Source organism: Limulus polyphemus, unplaced genomic scaffold (genome assembly GCF_000517525.1).
Source record: "Limulus polyphemus unplaced genomic scaffold, Limulus_polyphemus-2.1.2 Scaffold293, whole genome shotgun sequence".
NCBI classification, from domain to species: Eukaryota; Metazoa; Arthropoda; class Merostomata; order Xiphosura; family Limulidae; genus Limulus; species Limulus polyphemus.
The window spans coordinates 480129-496226 of record NW_013665903.1 but is presented as its reverse complement, the minus strand read 5'-3'; the positions used below and the strand labels follow the sequence as shown (position 1 = coordinate 496226).

The window sequence follows — 16098 nt, the reverse complement described above, 5'->3', positions numbered from 1 at the left end:
CCAGTCTTGATTCAAAACTCGCTCACTTGTCCCCTGAAAAGATAAATCAACTTGCTAGGCTATTGATTGTGTTATATACTGTCATGATTATTGAAGTTATATAATTTGTTGATAATGTATTGTTGTCAGTGTGTATATATATATATATATATATAAAATATCTTAGTTAAAAATTGTCTAACACCAGTTTTTAATTCCCTAAGGGGGGAGATGTGATGGATTTGCTATCATATATGTATTTTAATATCAATGTTTGTTTAAGTTAAATTTATATTTGGAAATGTACATAACTTGTACTGTTAAAATAGATACTATTTCCTTAACAGGGAGCTAGCTAGCTAGCTCTGTGTTCTTAGTTCTTTGCCGGCCACATGCCAAGTTATCCACCGATGAAGTTATACGTTTTCAAAAAATACTTATGTCTGATGTGAATCCGCTGAAGTTAAATGGTTTGTAATATTCGAGATGTATAAATGTTCCAGGTCATATATCTGAAGTTCCCAATTAATAAACATATAACAATTACAGTTATAGCTTCCGAAGTTTATAGCACATCAACTATAGTAAACCAATAATACATACTGTCTTTTGGCACATCACGTTGGTTATATTTATAGGCATGAGGAGAGTTTCTAAGATTTCAGCTTACGCAACAATATAAATGATACATCAGTGTTGATTCTTACCTTCGAGAATTTTCTACAATTTTAGTGAACAGGCGGGAATTTTGCAATACAGACATCTACTCAAAATTAATTTGCTCTTAGTGAACCCTCAATAAGATATCAAGGAAGTTCCATATTAGATGGAGAACTAAATATTGTTTGTAAGTTTGTAAAACTTTTGTACATAGATCATTATTTGTAATAACTGTTATTGTAAATTGTTTTATTGTTTATATATTAAAATATATTTGTATTAAAAAACAACTGTGTATCAATCATGAGCCCCACTTCTGTATAGTGGGTCATGCAGGTTGATGTTGTGCTCAGCTTCTATGTGGTTCTATCTGGTGGGTAAGGTTGCTTATATTTTCTAGATACAATTCACTTCTCTGCAGGGGACCTGGATGGTGATATTGAGCTCCAACTTCTGTGCAGTTCTATCCAGGGGATGATTGTTGTGCATATCAAAGATAAATATGCTCCACCTCCCAGAGGTTGATGCTCTGTGCAGTTCTATCTGGAGAGTGAGGTTAGTTATATTTTATGTATGCAATCCACTTTTATGTGGTGAGACCTGGAGGTTGGTATTGTGTTCTAGCCTTTGTGTGGTCGTATCCTGAGGATGATGTTGCTTTGGAGTAGATCTGTCACATTGCAATTCACCCCTTTGATTGGGATCCCTCATCCTACCATCACCTAGATGTCGGTTCCCAGTAAGTGGTTTTGGGCTAGAGCTGGACCAATCAACATAAATCCTCACACGTGTTGGTTGTGTTACCTCTTCCTCACTCAATTAGCTTCAGGATCTCCATCTCTGTATGGTGGGTCCTGGAGGTTGATTTTGTGCCCAACTTCTGTGTGGTTCTACGTGGAGGGTGAGGTTGCTATATATTTCTAGAGGCTATACACTTCTGTGTGATAGGACCCGGAGGGTGGCGGTGCACTCCATCTTCTGTGCGGTACTATGCATAGGATAATGTTGATTGGGGTTACAGTTCTTCCCCTCGCACTCCATCTCAGGATGTTTTCACTGCCTGAGGCTGATGTTGTGTAGTGGAGTGCCTACTGTCATTCAGATGTCGGGTTTCCAGATGTGTGGTTGGATTAGGATTTGGGCACATGTGACCATTTCGTAGATTGGTTTGCACAGTATATCCTTCCCTTCTACTTAACTTGAAGTGAAGACAGTGTGGACCCTCCTCCTACTATAGGTGTGTCAGGAGGGTGTGTTGCACTCCTATTGGTGGAGGGTTATCTCATGAGGATTTACATGCGAGATGCAGTTGAGCCACATTGATTGTGGGGTACATGGGAATTCAAGGCTTGTGGCATGCAAAAAAATTTTGAAATAGAGGGCAGCATTGAACAAGAATAACTTTTCATGTGAGTGAAGGTAAATACATATTGGAAATTTATTTTCAGTATAAGAAAATAATAATATAAGTATAAAACTATAATACTAATGGGGATTAGAAGTGTTGAAGTGTGTCCAAAAAGTTCTGGAAATAATTATTTTAACAAATTCATAGTGATTCTAGTACATGTGAACATGCACTAACTATGAGGTCTGTACTCCATTCTCTATACAAATGTGGATACTTTAGAAGTATTTATATAGATACACAAAATACATTAAGAACAATAATTACTGTTTTTTATGATTCACAGCTTATCATTGGAAAAATGGTGATTTGGGTACAAATATTGTGTGAATGATGAAAACTGCTTCACCCAGTACCAAAGTGATGCTAAAATAGTGGGCTTTGATGTACATATGTAAACAGTTTTACATGATTGTGTTTTGTCTGCTTTGAAAGGTTGTAGTAGAAGTGATAAGTTGTGTGCTTCATTCTGGGTTTTGATAGATGAGATCTATCTATGAAGTGGCTGTACTTCTAAATCCTGTAGTTATGTTAAATAAATGAACACTTTCTAGGAGCCATAAAGGAGTGTTTTGTTTAGCAGGCCAGCAAGTTTTTCTGGCAGAATAATGCTCTCTGTCACAAAGCATCTACAAACCATAACTAATACACAATGAAAAGGGTTAATCTTGTCAAATAAAAAGTTTTGGTAAAGATTAACCTGTTTCATTGTGTTTTTTTTATCATTTATATTCACGTTTTTAAAGATAACATTCTTGGAATGTGTAAACCAAAGTTGGTTTCAAAATAACAATAATAAAGTGTTAAAGTAACCCAACCACAACCCAGATCTTAACCCTGTAACCCTGCAGAAGATCTTTGGGACTATCTGGAGGAGTTAAATGTGATGGTTAAGTCACAGCCTTTTGGTTCTCATCAACTAGTCGAACTTTTGAAGTAACAATAAAGGCAAAGTGCACTTTACAACTATCTAAACCTAAAAGTAATTGCAGTTGTTCAAGCCAGCAGCAATAGTATGCAATATTAGGATAATGGTCAATAGGTACACCCCCCCCCCCCTTCTCTGACAAGATATCTGTATATTTTTGACATATCGATCTTTGGAAAAACTTGCACATAACAAAATATTAAATCATTGACTAAAAATACAGGTTGTGTTGAGTTTTGAATTTATACATTCTCATTGATCTGCCCTTGAACCATGAACTACCATGATCATGGTAGTTCATGACCTTGGATATTTTTAACTGCTTAAAGAATTAATCCATTCATGAATGATTATGGAAGGTGTTTTCAGGATAAAACAAAAAATTCCTTCAAAGATAAACTATGAATTCCAAACTGAAACAAAACAGTAGATTGTGTGTTATTCTGATGTTGTGTATTTGCATACCTGACTTCAAGTACATTTCATACAAAAATCATTTTTATTTCTTATTTCATAGTACATCTACACTGTTGTTGAATTTAATGTATACTCCTCAGTTGTTTACAGATTATAAACATGAAATGATGTTAAAGCGTTGTGTTAGTAAAGGTTAGTGGCAGAATTTATTATATTGATGTAATATGAATTATCACTCAATTAACTAGGATTGTTCCTAAAACGTGTATATACATACACACGTAAAAGATGTGCCATCAGTTGCGAAAAGGTTATAAATGTCGTGCATGACAAACATTTTAAGATTGTTTAATATGCATATTCTCATTGTGATTTTTAGTTGAGCTTGTTATTTAAACACCTCTTTTATATTCAAAATATATCCATTCAGCACGTAAGAAAATTAAAAATTGTGTACTTTGAGAAAAATCAAATTCTGAGTCTGATGTTTTTACATTAGCTGAAAATGTAGTTCCACTTTCCATTGGCTGAAAGAGTTCTTTAGATACTTCAGAGGATTTTCTGAGGTTTTCTATACTTTCCAATTAAAAATCTGACCAGCTAATTTTTTGTTGTTGTTTTTTCATGCTTAAAAAAACATTTTTCACACTATGATTTGGATTCGTTTGAAATATATTTTCAGAAAAAGACAACTGCAAATTCTTAAATCTCTGTATTAGCCAAGGAAAGATTTTTTTTTTTTTAGAAACAGTAAATAATATATATTTGTTAACTAAGTTGGTATTGAGCTGCACAAGTAATGTATTTCATTGAATTGATTTACAAACAAATAACATGGTTGTAAATGCAAAGGAGGTTAAATTAGAAATGTCTTATGATATTACGAGAGTTTTGATTGGCCTTTCATTTTAAAAAAAATGAGTATTAAAGTTTCTATTTTTATTTGCATCTAAATTTTCTATAATACCAACTTCATAATTTGCATTGACCAAAGACCTATGTCCCACTGATATTCTGAAGGCACCCTGAAAGCACAGTTATAATATCTTCACAGTTAACATGTTTCTACCAATATCATTCAACCTGTTTTATGTGTTGTAAAAATTTACTTTGTTTTTAAAGCAAAAATAGAATGCTTTAACCATACTGCTACAACATGTTTATTTAATGTTAAACTAATTCAAATTTCAAAAAGTGCTATTAATAATAGGATAGCCCAAACACAGAATTTTTCTATCTCATATAATATGCAATTTTCTGGTCCTTGTTTTAGCTGATTGTATTATTTATTTCAAAGAGAAGTTATTAATTTATCATATGATGAACGAATTTTTTTTTACCCAAAATTAAGTTGTTTTTTGAGTAAATTACAAATGCAAGAAAAAAAATGAAATCTAGTAATTAGGTTTCTTATGGCAACTAAAACTTCTATTTCTCAGATGATTCAACACTATTTTGAAATTTATTAATTTCTATTTGGATTATATTTAAATTTTGATTTTTGTTTCTCTTGTGAAAACTGAATGTAAATTAAAAAATTTAATAGTGATCTTATTTTTTATATTGTCATTATTTATTTAATTTTGTTTGTTATAAACACTAGTTTTTTTGTTTTTTGTTTTTTTAATTTCTATTTAGTATTTTTGTTTCTTAAAATTGACATAATTTTTAGTTGATCTTTTGTTATTTCTGTTTTATTTTGTTTTTCTCCCACTATAGGTTATGGGAAATATGGCTCACATGCCATTTAGATCCCCTTCCATACCTCCTTCTAAGGTTAGTGTGACAATTAAAGTTTTGTACGCAAGACTTGTGTTTTGTTTAATATCAAAATAGGAATTTCAAAATGCTTTTTTTTAATGCAAACTTCTACACGTGCGAGTGAGTAATTCTTGTAGTTAGCTTATATCCATGTTGAGAGTTTTTGTTTTTTTCTACAGTAGATATATAATTGTGAGACCTTACTGTATACATATGTGTCATAATGATGCTACTATATGATTTTCATATAATATGATAAGGAAATCAGCAAAATATCATTTAACCCTTTTTTCCTTGTTTATGACAAGTGATATTCATTATGTAAATGCTTCTTTCTAGTGCTGACTTTCAGTGGGTCACCAAAACTGGTGTAAAATGCTATTTGCTCATTTATCCAACAATTTACCTTCTTGTTTTCAAATATATCTTTTGAACTGAAAAAAAGTTTCAAAAGTAATGAAAATGACTTGAATACAGACAGAATCCTGTTTTACACCATAATCTTATTACCAAATCAAACTACCATTTCTAACATGCAATTCAGACTCTTTTTACCATAAATGTTTTCACTGAAAGAAAAATAATTTGTATCATAAATTTCAATATGTTGACAAATATGGCTTAAACTTAAATCAGTATAAACTTTGTACCAGTAGGTATGCAATTGGTGAAATATGCTTAATTGCGTTAACTGGTTTTAAATTAGCTAGGAAAGTGATGGAAAACCTGGCAGAGTTTTACTTTCATAGAAAACTTGTGTTGTTACCTATTGCTTTGGATTGCTAAAAAAAACTTTGACGTGAAAATGGTAAGAAACTAGAGGGGCACTCAGCCATGCAGCATTGATCATGTTCTGCCCCCCTCTCTAAAACACAAAGAGAATCTGTCTATATGTCCATCATTATCAACAGACCAACAATGAGGAACAATATTCAACACATGTCCACCAAGTTTTATTAAAATCCAATCATTTTTGACTGAGTTATAGAGCAAAAATAGTGTGAAAAATCAGTTCCAATGTTAACAGATTGGGATTTTTTTTATTTTTGTGGTCTTGTTTGTGATCTTGACACTCCAAAAACTAATTACTTCTAAGTTAGGTCATAGTATAATTGTATTCACACTTTCGTTCAAAACCATTAAGCTGTTCTAGAGGAACTTTATACACACACACAAACATGAGTGAAAATATAACCACCATTCACCTTCAGTGGTGGAGGTAAAAGTTGTTGTGAATGTTGACTTTAAGTTAATAGTATTTACAGTTTTGGATATATTTTAGGATTTGTCAATTAACAAAGCAGTTGATTTGTTGTAATAACCATTTTCTAATGCTCCACATTACAAGCAAATGTTCTGTTATAAAGTTACATATGGTCATATTTGCCAAATAATTATGTTAACAAATAGCAGTAGGATAAACGAAACCTTTACTGACTTGTGAGAAGACTTAGAATTCTCCATGAGTTTGTTTAGTTTTTTATGAAAATATATCAAAATGTTTTTGTAATTATCAACCTAACAAAAATTGATGGAGTTTCTTTAACTACTTTTAAACTGTTGTTTTTTTGAGTTTGAAGCTACAACAGTAGGTGATACTGATTTTCATAGAGGTTAATGTTCCTATATCTCGGCAACTGTGATTGTTTATAGTTTAAACCTAGGGTTTAATTAAGTTGTGTTCACATCATTTGTATAAATATTTAGAGTAACTTCTAGTTTCAACTGAATGTTGTATGTAATGTTTAACAGAGCTTTTTTTTTAACCTATTTCATCCAAATGTCAAAAAAGATGGTTCTATCATATGATTTTTTTAAACCTTTGTGCTTTTATGTACTTGTTAATTTTTATTCCAAACTTCTTATTAAAATTTTCTTTTTTATTCACTGTCTTCTTTTAGTTACTTACTTTATAACATTGTAGTTTTTAGAACAAACATCATTATATAAAGAATTTGTTCACATAATGTTTTTTGTTGCTTGATGTTAAGATGACCTTGTATATATTTTTTATTATCTATTTTTTTTTTATTATAGAGTATCTAACTCCTGGTTGTTTAGTACCATCTTTGTTTTATCAAATGTTGAATATCATTGCATCACTTCATGTATGAGATCATTTAGAAAATTGTTTCTTTATTGAGTGGTGTAATTTCTTTCATAATATTTTTTGGGCTTCTTAGAATAATTTATTCTTTGACTTATTATTAACTGATAAACATATATCTTTCTCATAGTTGTATTTTTTTAGATCTCTTAATTTTGTGTTTGTATAACATTATAGGACAACAAGAGACCAATTGGTCCATCTAGGCCTTCGTGTCCACTAAATTAAACTGAACTAAAAATCTCAAAGCCAGCCCTTGTCATTCAAATATTTATGGACCTTGACCTTAAACTCCTTGAACTGCATCTACTATATCTGAGAGCAACCTGTTAGAAAAAATAAAACTGTCTTACCTGAAGTTAACTCCTACCATGCCAAAATTTATATCTTTATCCCCTAGTTCTACCATTTTCATCATTAAATATAAAAAAAAAATGATGCATCAGTGCTATTCTACCAAAACCCTTAATAGTCTTAAACACCTCATTCAGATCCCCTCTAAATTATTTTTTCAAGAGTCAACAAGTACAGAGATCTTAACTTATCCTCACATGATGACCTTTCCATCCCAGGTATCATCCTAGCAACCCTTCTCTGAACCCTTTCCAACAAGTCAGTGTCCTTTCTAAGGTAGGGAGCCCAAGACTGAACACAATATGCTAAATTTGGCCTACCCAGTAACATTTTCTTTAAGTAGTGTGTTTTAATTGTGACTTGCATACAAATAACACATGATCTATGAGCAGGTGTTAACTTTTGCATAACCTACTATTATGGACATTAATTAACTTAATTATATCCTGTAAGTAATGGGTCTTAATCTTGATCTAACCTATGATTAATTAATCACAATTATATATTGTTTGCTTATTAATATCAGTAACTAAAATACATACAATATATTTTGTTTACTGTATAAAAGTATATACAGCATTTAGTTTTAACATTAAATGTAACATGTCCTGTAAATAGTGAGCCATACCTTTGACATAATTTTATGCAATGGGTCCTGACTTTGACATGGTCTATAAATATCCATATTGACCTGACATGATTAAGTAATGACTGAAACTCTTACTTGACCTATTAGTAATGAGTCAAACGTGACATTTCCTCTTAGTAGTGCATTGAAAATGTGACATGTCTTATGAGTACTTGGTTTTGCATTTAAGATGTCCTGTACTAGTGGATTTTAAGTTTAGCATATCCTGTAAATTGTGGATCGTAACTGTGACATGTTCTTTAAATGGTGAATCTTAATTATGACTTGGAAACAAGTAACACATGAATTATGAGTAGATGTTAGCTATGGCTTAACTTACAGTTATGGGTTTTAATTAACTCTAGTATATTCTGTACATAATGGGTTTTATCTTGAATTAACCTAAAATTAATTAATTAATCATTATCAATAACCTATAAACTAATTTATCTTAATTCTGACAGGACCTACAGATATTTGGCCTTAATCCTCAAATAACTGAAGTTATAAATAATGTGAACATTCTTAAACTTGAGTCCGAGTTTTTTTTCTAATATGTTTGTACAGTTAACTATACTATAGCTTAAGCTTATTGTACAAATAAGATGTACAGATTGTAAAAGCATGTTTAATCTGGCCAATATAATTGCGATAGGTTCTTGAAGTATTTTTATTTTTATGCAAAATGTTTTATCTTTGAAATTCATAATAAATATATGGGATTAACATAATTGTTTTAAAATTATGACAGAAAGAAACGTACCACAAAAATAATTTATGGAATGTTGTATCGTAGTATGTTTTCATTTTCTAACAGATAATGAGCCAGGGAGCTGCACTTCAGCCCAAATCACCTATTTATCCTTCACCTATATCATCAGTTGTGTCTTCACCCCAGGCTTTTACTAGCACTCAACTTAAGCAGTTCACATCCTCACCTCAAATCATATCATCACAGACTCCAACAGCTATGATAGCTAGTCATTCCCAGATCCTTGGTGAGATATTTTGTTATACAAAGCTTAACTGTTTACTTTAACTGAAACACTTTCTTTCAATATTCATCTACATTGCTTAAAGCATTTTAAATCTAATATGCTGTTCGTATGCGTGAGTGTATAAAGTTTTCCACCAAACTTATGAATTTATTCATACATTTAATTCTATTGGTATTATAAATTAAGTTTGCTTGGGTGATTATTCAAATATTTATATAATATGACGTAATTACTAATGGATTGATATTTGTAAAGAAGGTTCATGTAAGAAAGTGTACGTGTGTAATAATTGTACATAATAGTAGTGGAGAGCTTCTCTTCCAAAAGTTAGTATAACTTCCCTTCTATAAACATTCTAGTCCCATATGCTGTTGTAGATGTTCATCTTCTGCCATCTGGTGGGGAAAAATGACAAGTACATTATAAACTTTATCTGAGATGGTTATGTACAGTTTTAGGTAACATATTGTTAAAATGTAAATGACTAGAGACCAAAAAGTTCCACATTTTTACATGTAAATAAAACTAAGATACAAGCTACAGAAGAATTAATCCTAGTAGATAAGATATCTGCAGAAGTAGAATTCTGACCGTTTTGGACATGCTTTGTTAAATCAGATGCCGATTTTGTGTATTACATTTGACTATTGCAGTTGACTTTTGTAACTACTGATAAAAAAAAACTTATTTTGTAAAGATAGGGTTGCAATAGAAATAGATTTAAAACTCAGTTTTATAACTTGCAAATTTACATATGAATAAATGGTTATTCTACAAAATAACTTTTAAAATATAGTTTTTGAATATATATAAAATAAATCTAACACTGAAGTAAAATATTAACTTGTTCCTTAAGACCATTGTAAAATATTGTGCAAATTTATATATATTTTTTAATTTTTTTTTCTATTCATAATTAAAATGTTTCTTGTATGATCAAAAGCCAAAATTTAAGTTTGTATACTTGTAGCTAGCATTTCCTGACTTGTAACAAAACCAAATTTGATTATTTTGTATAAAAAAAAAGGCTAACAACTCTAATGTAATTAAGGATAATACATTTATTGTTAATTTCTCCTGATATGTAGTCACACAAAACAGTTTTTTTTTTCTTTTCTTCCAGGATCTATTCAAGCTCTTGGTGCTCCTTTGGGTCAGCCAATAACATGGGCTACCCCAGGAGGTCTTCAATCTCCTGCAGTTTTAACACAAAATCCTATTTTCATACGGAGTCAGCATTCTGATATGTTTATTCAATCCCCTTCTCCAGCACCAGCAGCTTTGCAGGCTGTACCAATGGCAGCTACAGCTGCTGTATCTGTTTCTGCCACTGGTATCCAAGTCCAGAAGCAGAAGCAGGTAGGACGTTATTCCAACAGATGGATGTTTATTCTGTATATTCATTATTAATGGAATATTGTAAATCAGTATATTATGGAGGAATGTTGTTGTTCATTACATTTGTTAAAAACAGGGTGATCAAACATTCCAGTTTGGCTGGAATAGTCTCAATTTTTGGAATGTTGTCCTGGTATCCCAGTAAGTCTTTTTTTTCTTTTTTTGGGGGGGGGGTTGCCTAAATGTCCTGGTTTTTATGTTATTTTTTTCTGTCAGTTGAGTAGGGAATTATGATGCAGTTTAGAATTATTTTACATAGTCTTTGGCCCTTCCTCTGCAGAAGACCTATAAGGCAGGTTGCAGTAGATGACACAAGGTCCCTAATGCATGCATCACTCAACAAATGATTTTGTACCTGCCAAAACAAAGAGAAAGGATTAAATACAAATGTCAAATGCTGTTAACATTCAATATTTGACTTTTAAGCTGTGAAGCATTTATTTAAGGTAACTCAAGGGTGAACATGAATGAAAGGTGCACAGAATTTTGACTCCTGACCAAAAAGAATTTGCTCAAACAAATTCACTTGTCAGAGAGGTATTAGTAGCAGCAGCAATTTAAATAAAAATATCTTTAACATTGCTAATATTATTTGTTTAATTAATTGTTCATAATTTCTTTTAAAGAAAAAAAAAGGGAGGGAGTCCCAGTTTTAAATTTGAAAATTTGGTCGTCCTAGTTAAGAACAGCAATACTGAAGCAGCTATAACTGCTTAACACATGACTATCAATTAATAAATAATAAGAATAATAGTTATAGTACTGCAAAGAAATTGGGAAGTAGAATAGGTACAAAAGATGTGGTAAAAAACATTAGTATCAGTTAACCTTTGTGCACTAAGGAGGCCAAAATACGTATGCCACAAGCTTTGAAAGAGTGCCATTCAACATGATATTATGTATTTGATTTCAGATTTATCAACTATTTGCTTTGCCCTAAACTGCTGATTTAGTGACAGGTTGGGATAGAAGAGTGTAAATACCAGAGATATTGAAAAAAATTGTAGATACATGTGTTGGAGGTTCTATAGGTTATAGAAGTGCAATATGTGGGATGGACAAAAGAATTTTAATTCTTTACATGAACTGTCACCTTGCATTATAACTTGTCAGAGTGAATGTATTGAGCTGACCTTGTGCGCATTTGGTTAATCAGAATGTAATATAATTGTAACTCAAGGTGCATTTGATACCAGTAATTATTTTTGTAAAAACTATAAAAAACGAAAAAAAAGTTGGTGAAAAAATTTCACAGCCTTAATTTATGTTTTATCAGACCATTAGCATAGATGAAGAAATCAACAACATCAAACATTCCTTCATTTACACCAACAAATTTCCACCAGCTATTGTTGAAAAACTCTCCAATATTCACCACAATGAGACTCAACTCACGAACAAAATTGATACTAACAAACCCAACAACAGAACATTACACTGCAGTTTACCTTTTGTCCCTGAAACCAGCTCAAGAATAATCCACACTTGGACAAAACTAGCCATTAAATACAAAATTCCTGTCAATGTCAAATTCTCTCAAAAATTATTTAGAATCACACAATACCAATGTCATTTACAAAATTACATGAAATAACTGCACAAAATTCTACATCAGAGAAACAGGAAGAAAATTGGAAACCAGATTCGCTGAACACTAAAAAAAAAACGTTCCATGTCTTCCACCATTGCAACTCAAAAAAAAACCATAGTATATCTATTAAAAGCACAGTAATTTGAAACAAAGAACCAAACATAGACAAACGAAAAATCAAGGAATCCATCTTAATTGAACAAAACAATCCTACTCTAAACCAACACCCTGGGGTGCCAAGGTATCTCTTCTGAATCATGCAACAATATCCATTCTTGTGACCTCTTTGTTCTATACTGTGTGTGTGTGTGTGTGTATATATATATTTATTTCCTATAAAATGATTTTAAATTTATTTGTGGTTATCGTCAAGTAATTGTGTAATATTATTTTATTGATGATGACAAAACTTGTTCAAGTATTCTCTGTTTTTCAGACTTGCATGACATGGGAAACTCCAGTAATATAACATTCATAAATGTAGTGAGTTTTAAAATTTATCAATTGTTTGCTTTGCGAGTGACTAGTATAATTTCTTTAAATTATGATTAAAAAAACTAAAATGATTTTTCCTGTTTGTAGGTTAATAATTCCTTTAGTGTATTGTATATGTATCCTATCTAAAAAAAACTTCATGTATGATTGGTCTATTCTGTGTAATCATTTAAATGCGTATAATTACATAGACTTAACTCTGTAATATCTGTGAACACAGGTACGCCCTGCTAGTTCTGTGGCTACTCAAACGGTCATTTCTACATCTGTATCTACTCATTCTCAGGCTAATACTCCCATTCGTTCCCAGGTATGTGGTTTGATTTACTTCTCATTTGGTGCTATGCATGTCTAGTAGACTCTCCTTTTATATAACATTAAAAATTACTATGTTAGGAAAATAGGAAATGCACCATTAGAGATAAGAGATTATTTGTTAGTATATTTTAATTCTCAATATTTCAAATACATATTTCACTAGAAAAGAAGAATCTTGCTGTTGATGTCAAACTTGACTGATTGCATGGGAAAATAACTAGAGTTCTGCATATGTTTGCTAATTATTTTGAAAATTAGCTCATATGAGTAGAAGCCTATTATTAAAGTAAGCAAAGAATAACTGGGGTAATATGAATGATGTACTAAATTTAGCTTGAGGTGACCGAGGTAATCATTATAATTGTTATGCAAAGAGTATAGTTTTCTTTGGAATGTTTCACAATTATTTACTTATTAAAATTATGGAGTAAACCAATATACGTGGAAAAATGGGGAGAAAAAATGTACTTAAAAATTTTGTGAATATTTGCAATTTCTTTCTTTAATTGTTGCCCAGCAAGAATTCTGCTAAGAATTAGAAGTCAAGAAATTGGAAGCTAATTCATTGTTAAACATTGATTGTCCACCAGTCTACTCACAGAGAATTTTTAAAACAGTAAAAATTACATTTATTACTATATTGCATAGCTGGAGTACCTATCCCCTGGATGGAAGTCATGTAAATTCATGATTAATGAAAGGTTATCTTAGGACATGAAAAGTTGCTTCCTTTATACGTAATTGTAAAAACTGCAAAACACACAATTTGAAACTGATACTTTGCATGTGCCTGTATATTATTCTGTATATTACCTAAATAAACAAAAAATAAACCACACTCTTGGAACAATATATTGACACAAAGACTAGGAAACTAGTTTTCACACTTTCATATGTCCTCTTCATTCCTACAGTCTTCTAAGAAATACCTTGTGTTTAGGAAACAGTTCAGCTTGAAGTGGCCTTTAGAGGTATTAAATTTTGGTACACTTTCAACAATACATCTTTCATTAGTTTTTATTTTTATGTAGTTTCTTGTTTTATATATCATTTTGATTGATTTCCTGTTTATAGAGTGTCCAAAGTCTCTTGTGTGGAGAAATATTGCATTATTTATATTTTCGTTTGTAATATTCCTTTTATGTTCTGTTATTGTTATGTTTAAATTTCTTCATGTTTCACCCATCTAAATGTCTTCACATGTTTGGTGTGCAACAATATAGAAACTGTGTTCTATCTTCTTATATATTTAAAACTAATATTTTATTCCAAAAACGTGGTTATGTTTAACATTCAGACATTAGAAGTTTACTTCTTTAAAATATTTTTTGAAGAGTTAACATTCAATTATAAAACATAGTTATTAAGATACATTAAGTTATGTAATCTGACAATGCTATAACTTTTTATTTATGTAACTAGATTATAAAAAAAAATATCATGCTGCATTGAAAAGACTATTATATCTGTTTCACTACCCTGTTCATGATACAAGGGAAATATTAACTATGCAAATAAATTACAGTGGAGAAACCTGTTATCCGTTATCATGACTATAAAGAAAAAATATCATTATATAATAATATTCTTCCTTCTAAAATTGAGTGAAATACAAAACTAACAATGGCTTCAAAGTTCTTATTAAAATATTGATAACTGCAGAAGATATGAAAGTTTTACCTAATTAAAATTGATACAATGTTATTTGGTGGCAGTTGGACAGAAGGCATGCACATTTTAAAATTAATATCACAACAACACAAAATATATTATCAACACAAGTAAGTGTATACCAACTACAGCTGGGCAATTTGTGGAATTTGCCAATCAATTAACTATCTTGGCTCAATATTACCTTCAACTAGTCAATTATTCTTGTGAGATGGCTTAAAAAAACAACCAAAAATGAACCACTTATTAGCTCATGAGTTGACTAAAAAGCCCCCCCCCCCACACACACACATGCACACAGTATGAAAAGAAACACCTTATAATTCTACAGTTTAGATTTTGATAGCTGTAATGGACGTAGTACAGACAGCCCATTGTGTAGCTTTGTGCTACAGACAAGCCTAGTGGCAAAATTTCAGTTATTTGGATAGTAATAATTGGAAACCCTAGTGTCGATTAATTGATTATTTTCTTGAATTAGTGGAAAATAATAGTTAAAATTCATAATGGTAGTATTTCAAATTACTAGATATTTGGAAATATTGGAAACAATAATTTTGATTCGTTGATTGTTTTTATTACCTTAATGTATTTAATCATAACTTCAGTTAATAAATTAATTTTTGGACACTAATTGATGTAAATTGCTCATAGGTAATCAGTTATTTCAATTAATCAAGTCACTTGCCAAGCTCCAATACCTACATGGTATATTACATAATATAATGTTTAGGGAGATGACAAGGGACCTATTGGTCCACCTCTGCTGTCCCACCTTCTAAACTAAACTAAAACTATTAAATGAATATACTTAAAAAAACATAATAATACCAGCCCAGTTATCATTCATATAGTTATCAAACTTTCTCTTAAACTCGCTTAAATTTACTGCCTCCACAATATCCAAAGGCAACCCATTCCAGAGGCCAACCACCCTGTTAGAAAAGTAAAACTGTCTTAGCTGAAGATGACTTCTTACCTGCCAAAGTTTATATTTGTGTCTCCTAGTCCTACTATTTTCACTGTTAAGTATGAAAAAAGATGATGTATCAACACTATCAATTCCCCTTACAATCTTAAACACCTCAATCAGATCTCTTCCCCTCCCCAACTCTCCTTTTTTTCAAGAGAAAACAATTTCAGAGATTTCAATCTTTCCTCGTATGACAACCCCTCCATCCTAGACCCTATTCTTGTAGCCCTCCTCTAAACTCACTATTCAATGTCCTTCCTAAGGTAAGGAGCCCAAGATTGAATACAGTATTCCAAACGTGTCCTAACCAGCAACCTATACAATAAAATTATAACCCCTTCTGTAGATACAACCTAAAATTGTATTTGCCCTACCACTTGCAACAGCACACTGCTTGGATGATTTAAGTGAC

The 16098-nt window shown here is 31.2% G+C and overlaps 1 protein-coding gene across 4 annotated transcripts in view; it reads left to right on the top strand.

The window, feature by feature from the left end:
• LOC106457110 (polyhomeotic-like protein 2) overlaps positions 1-16098 on the top strand; it is an 80610-nt gene that overhangs the window by 46888 nt on the left and 17624 nt on the right. For 2 of the 4 annotated variants that reach the window (XM_013916493.2, XM_022382924.1), the window contains 4 exons: positions 5112-5168; positions 9060-9240; positions 10364-10599; positions 12945-13034. In XM_013916493.2, the coding sequence (XP_013771947.1) occupies positions 5112-5168; positions 9060-9240; positions 10364-10599; positions 12945-13034 (564 nt within the window). The remainder of the gene's footprint in view (positions 1-5111; positions 5169-9059; positions 9241-10363; positions 10600-12944; positions 13035-16098) is intronic. The other 2 variants (XM_022382925.1, XM_022382923.1) reach the window with 1 other exon arrangement.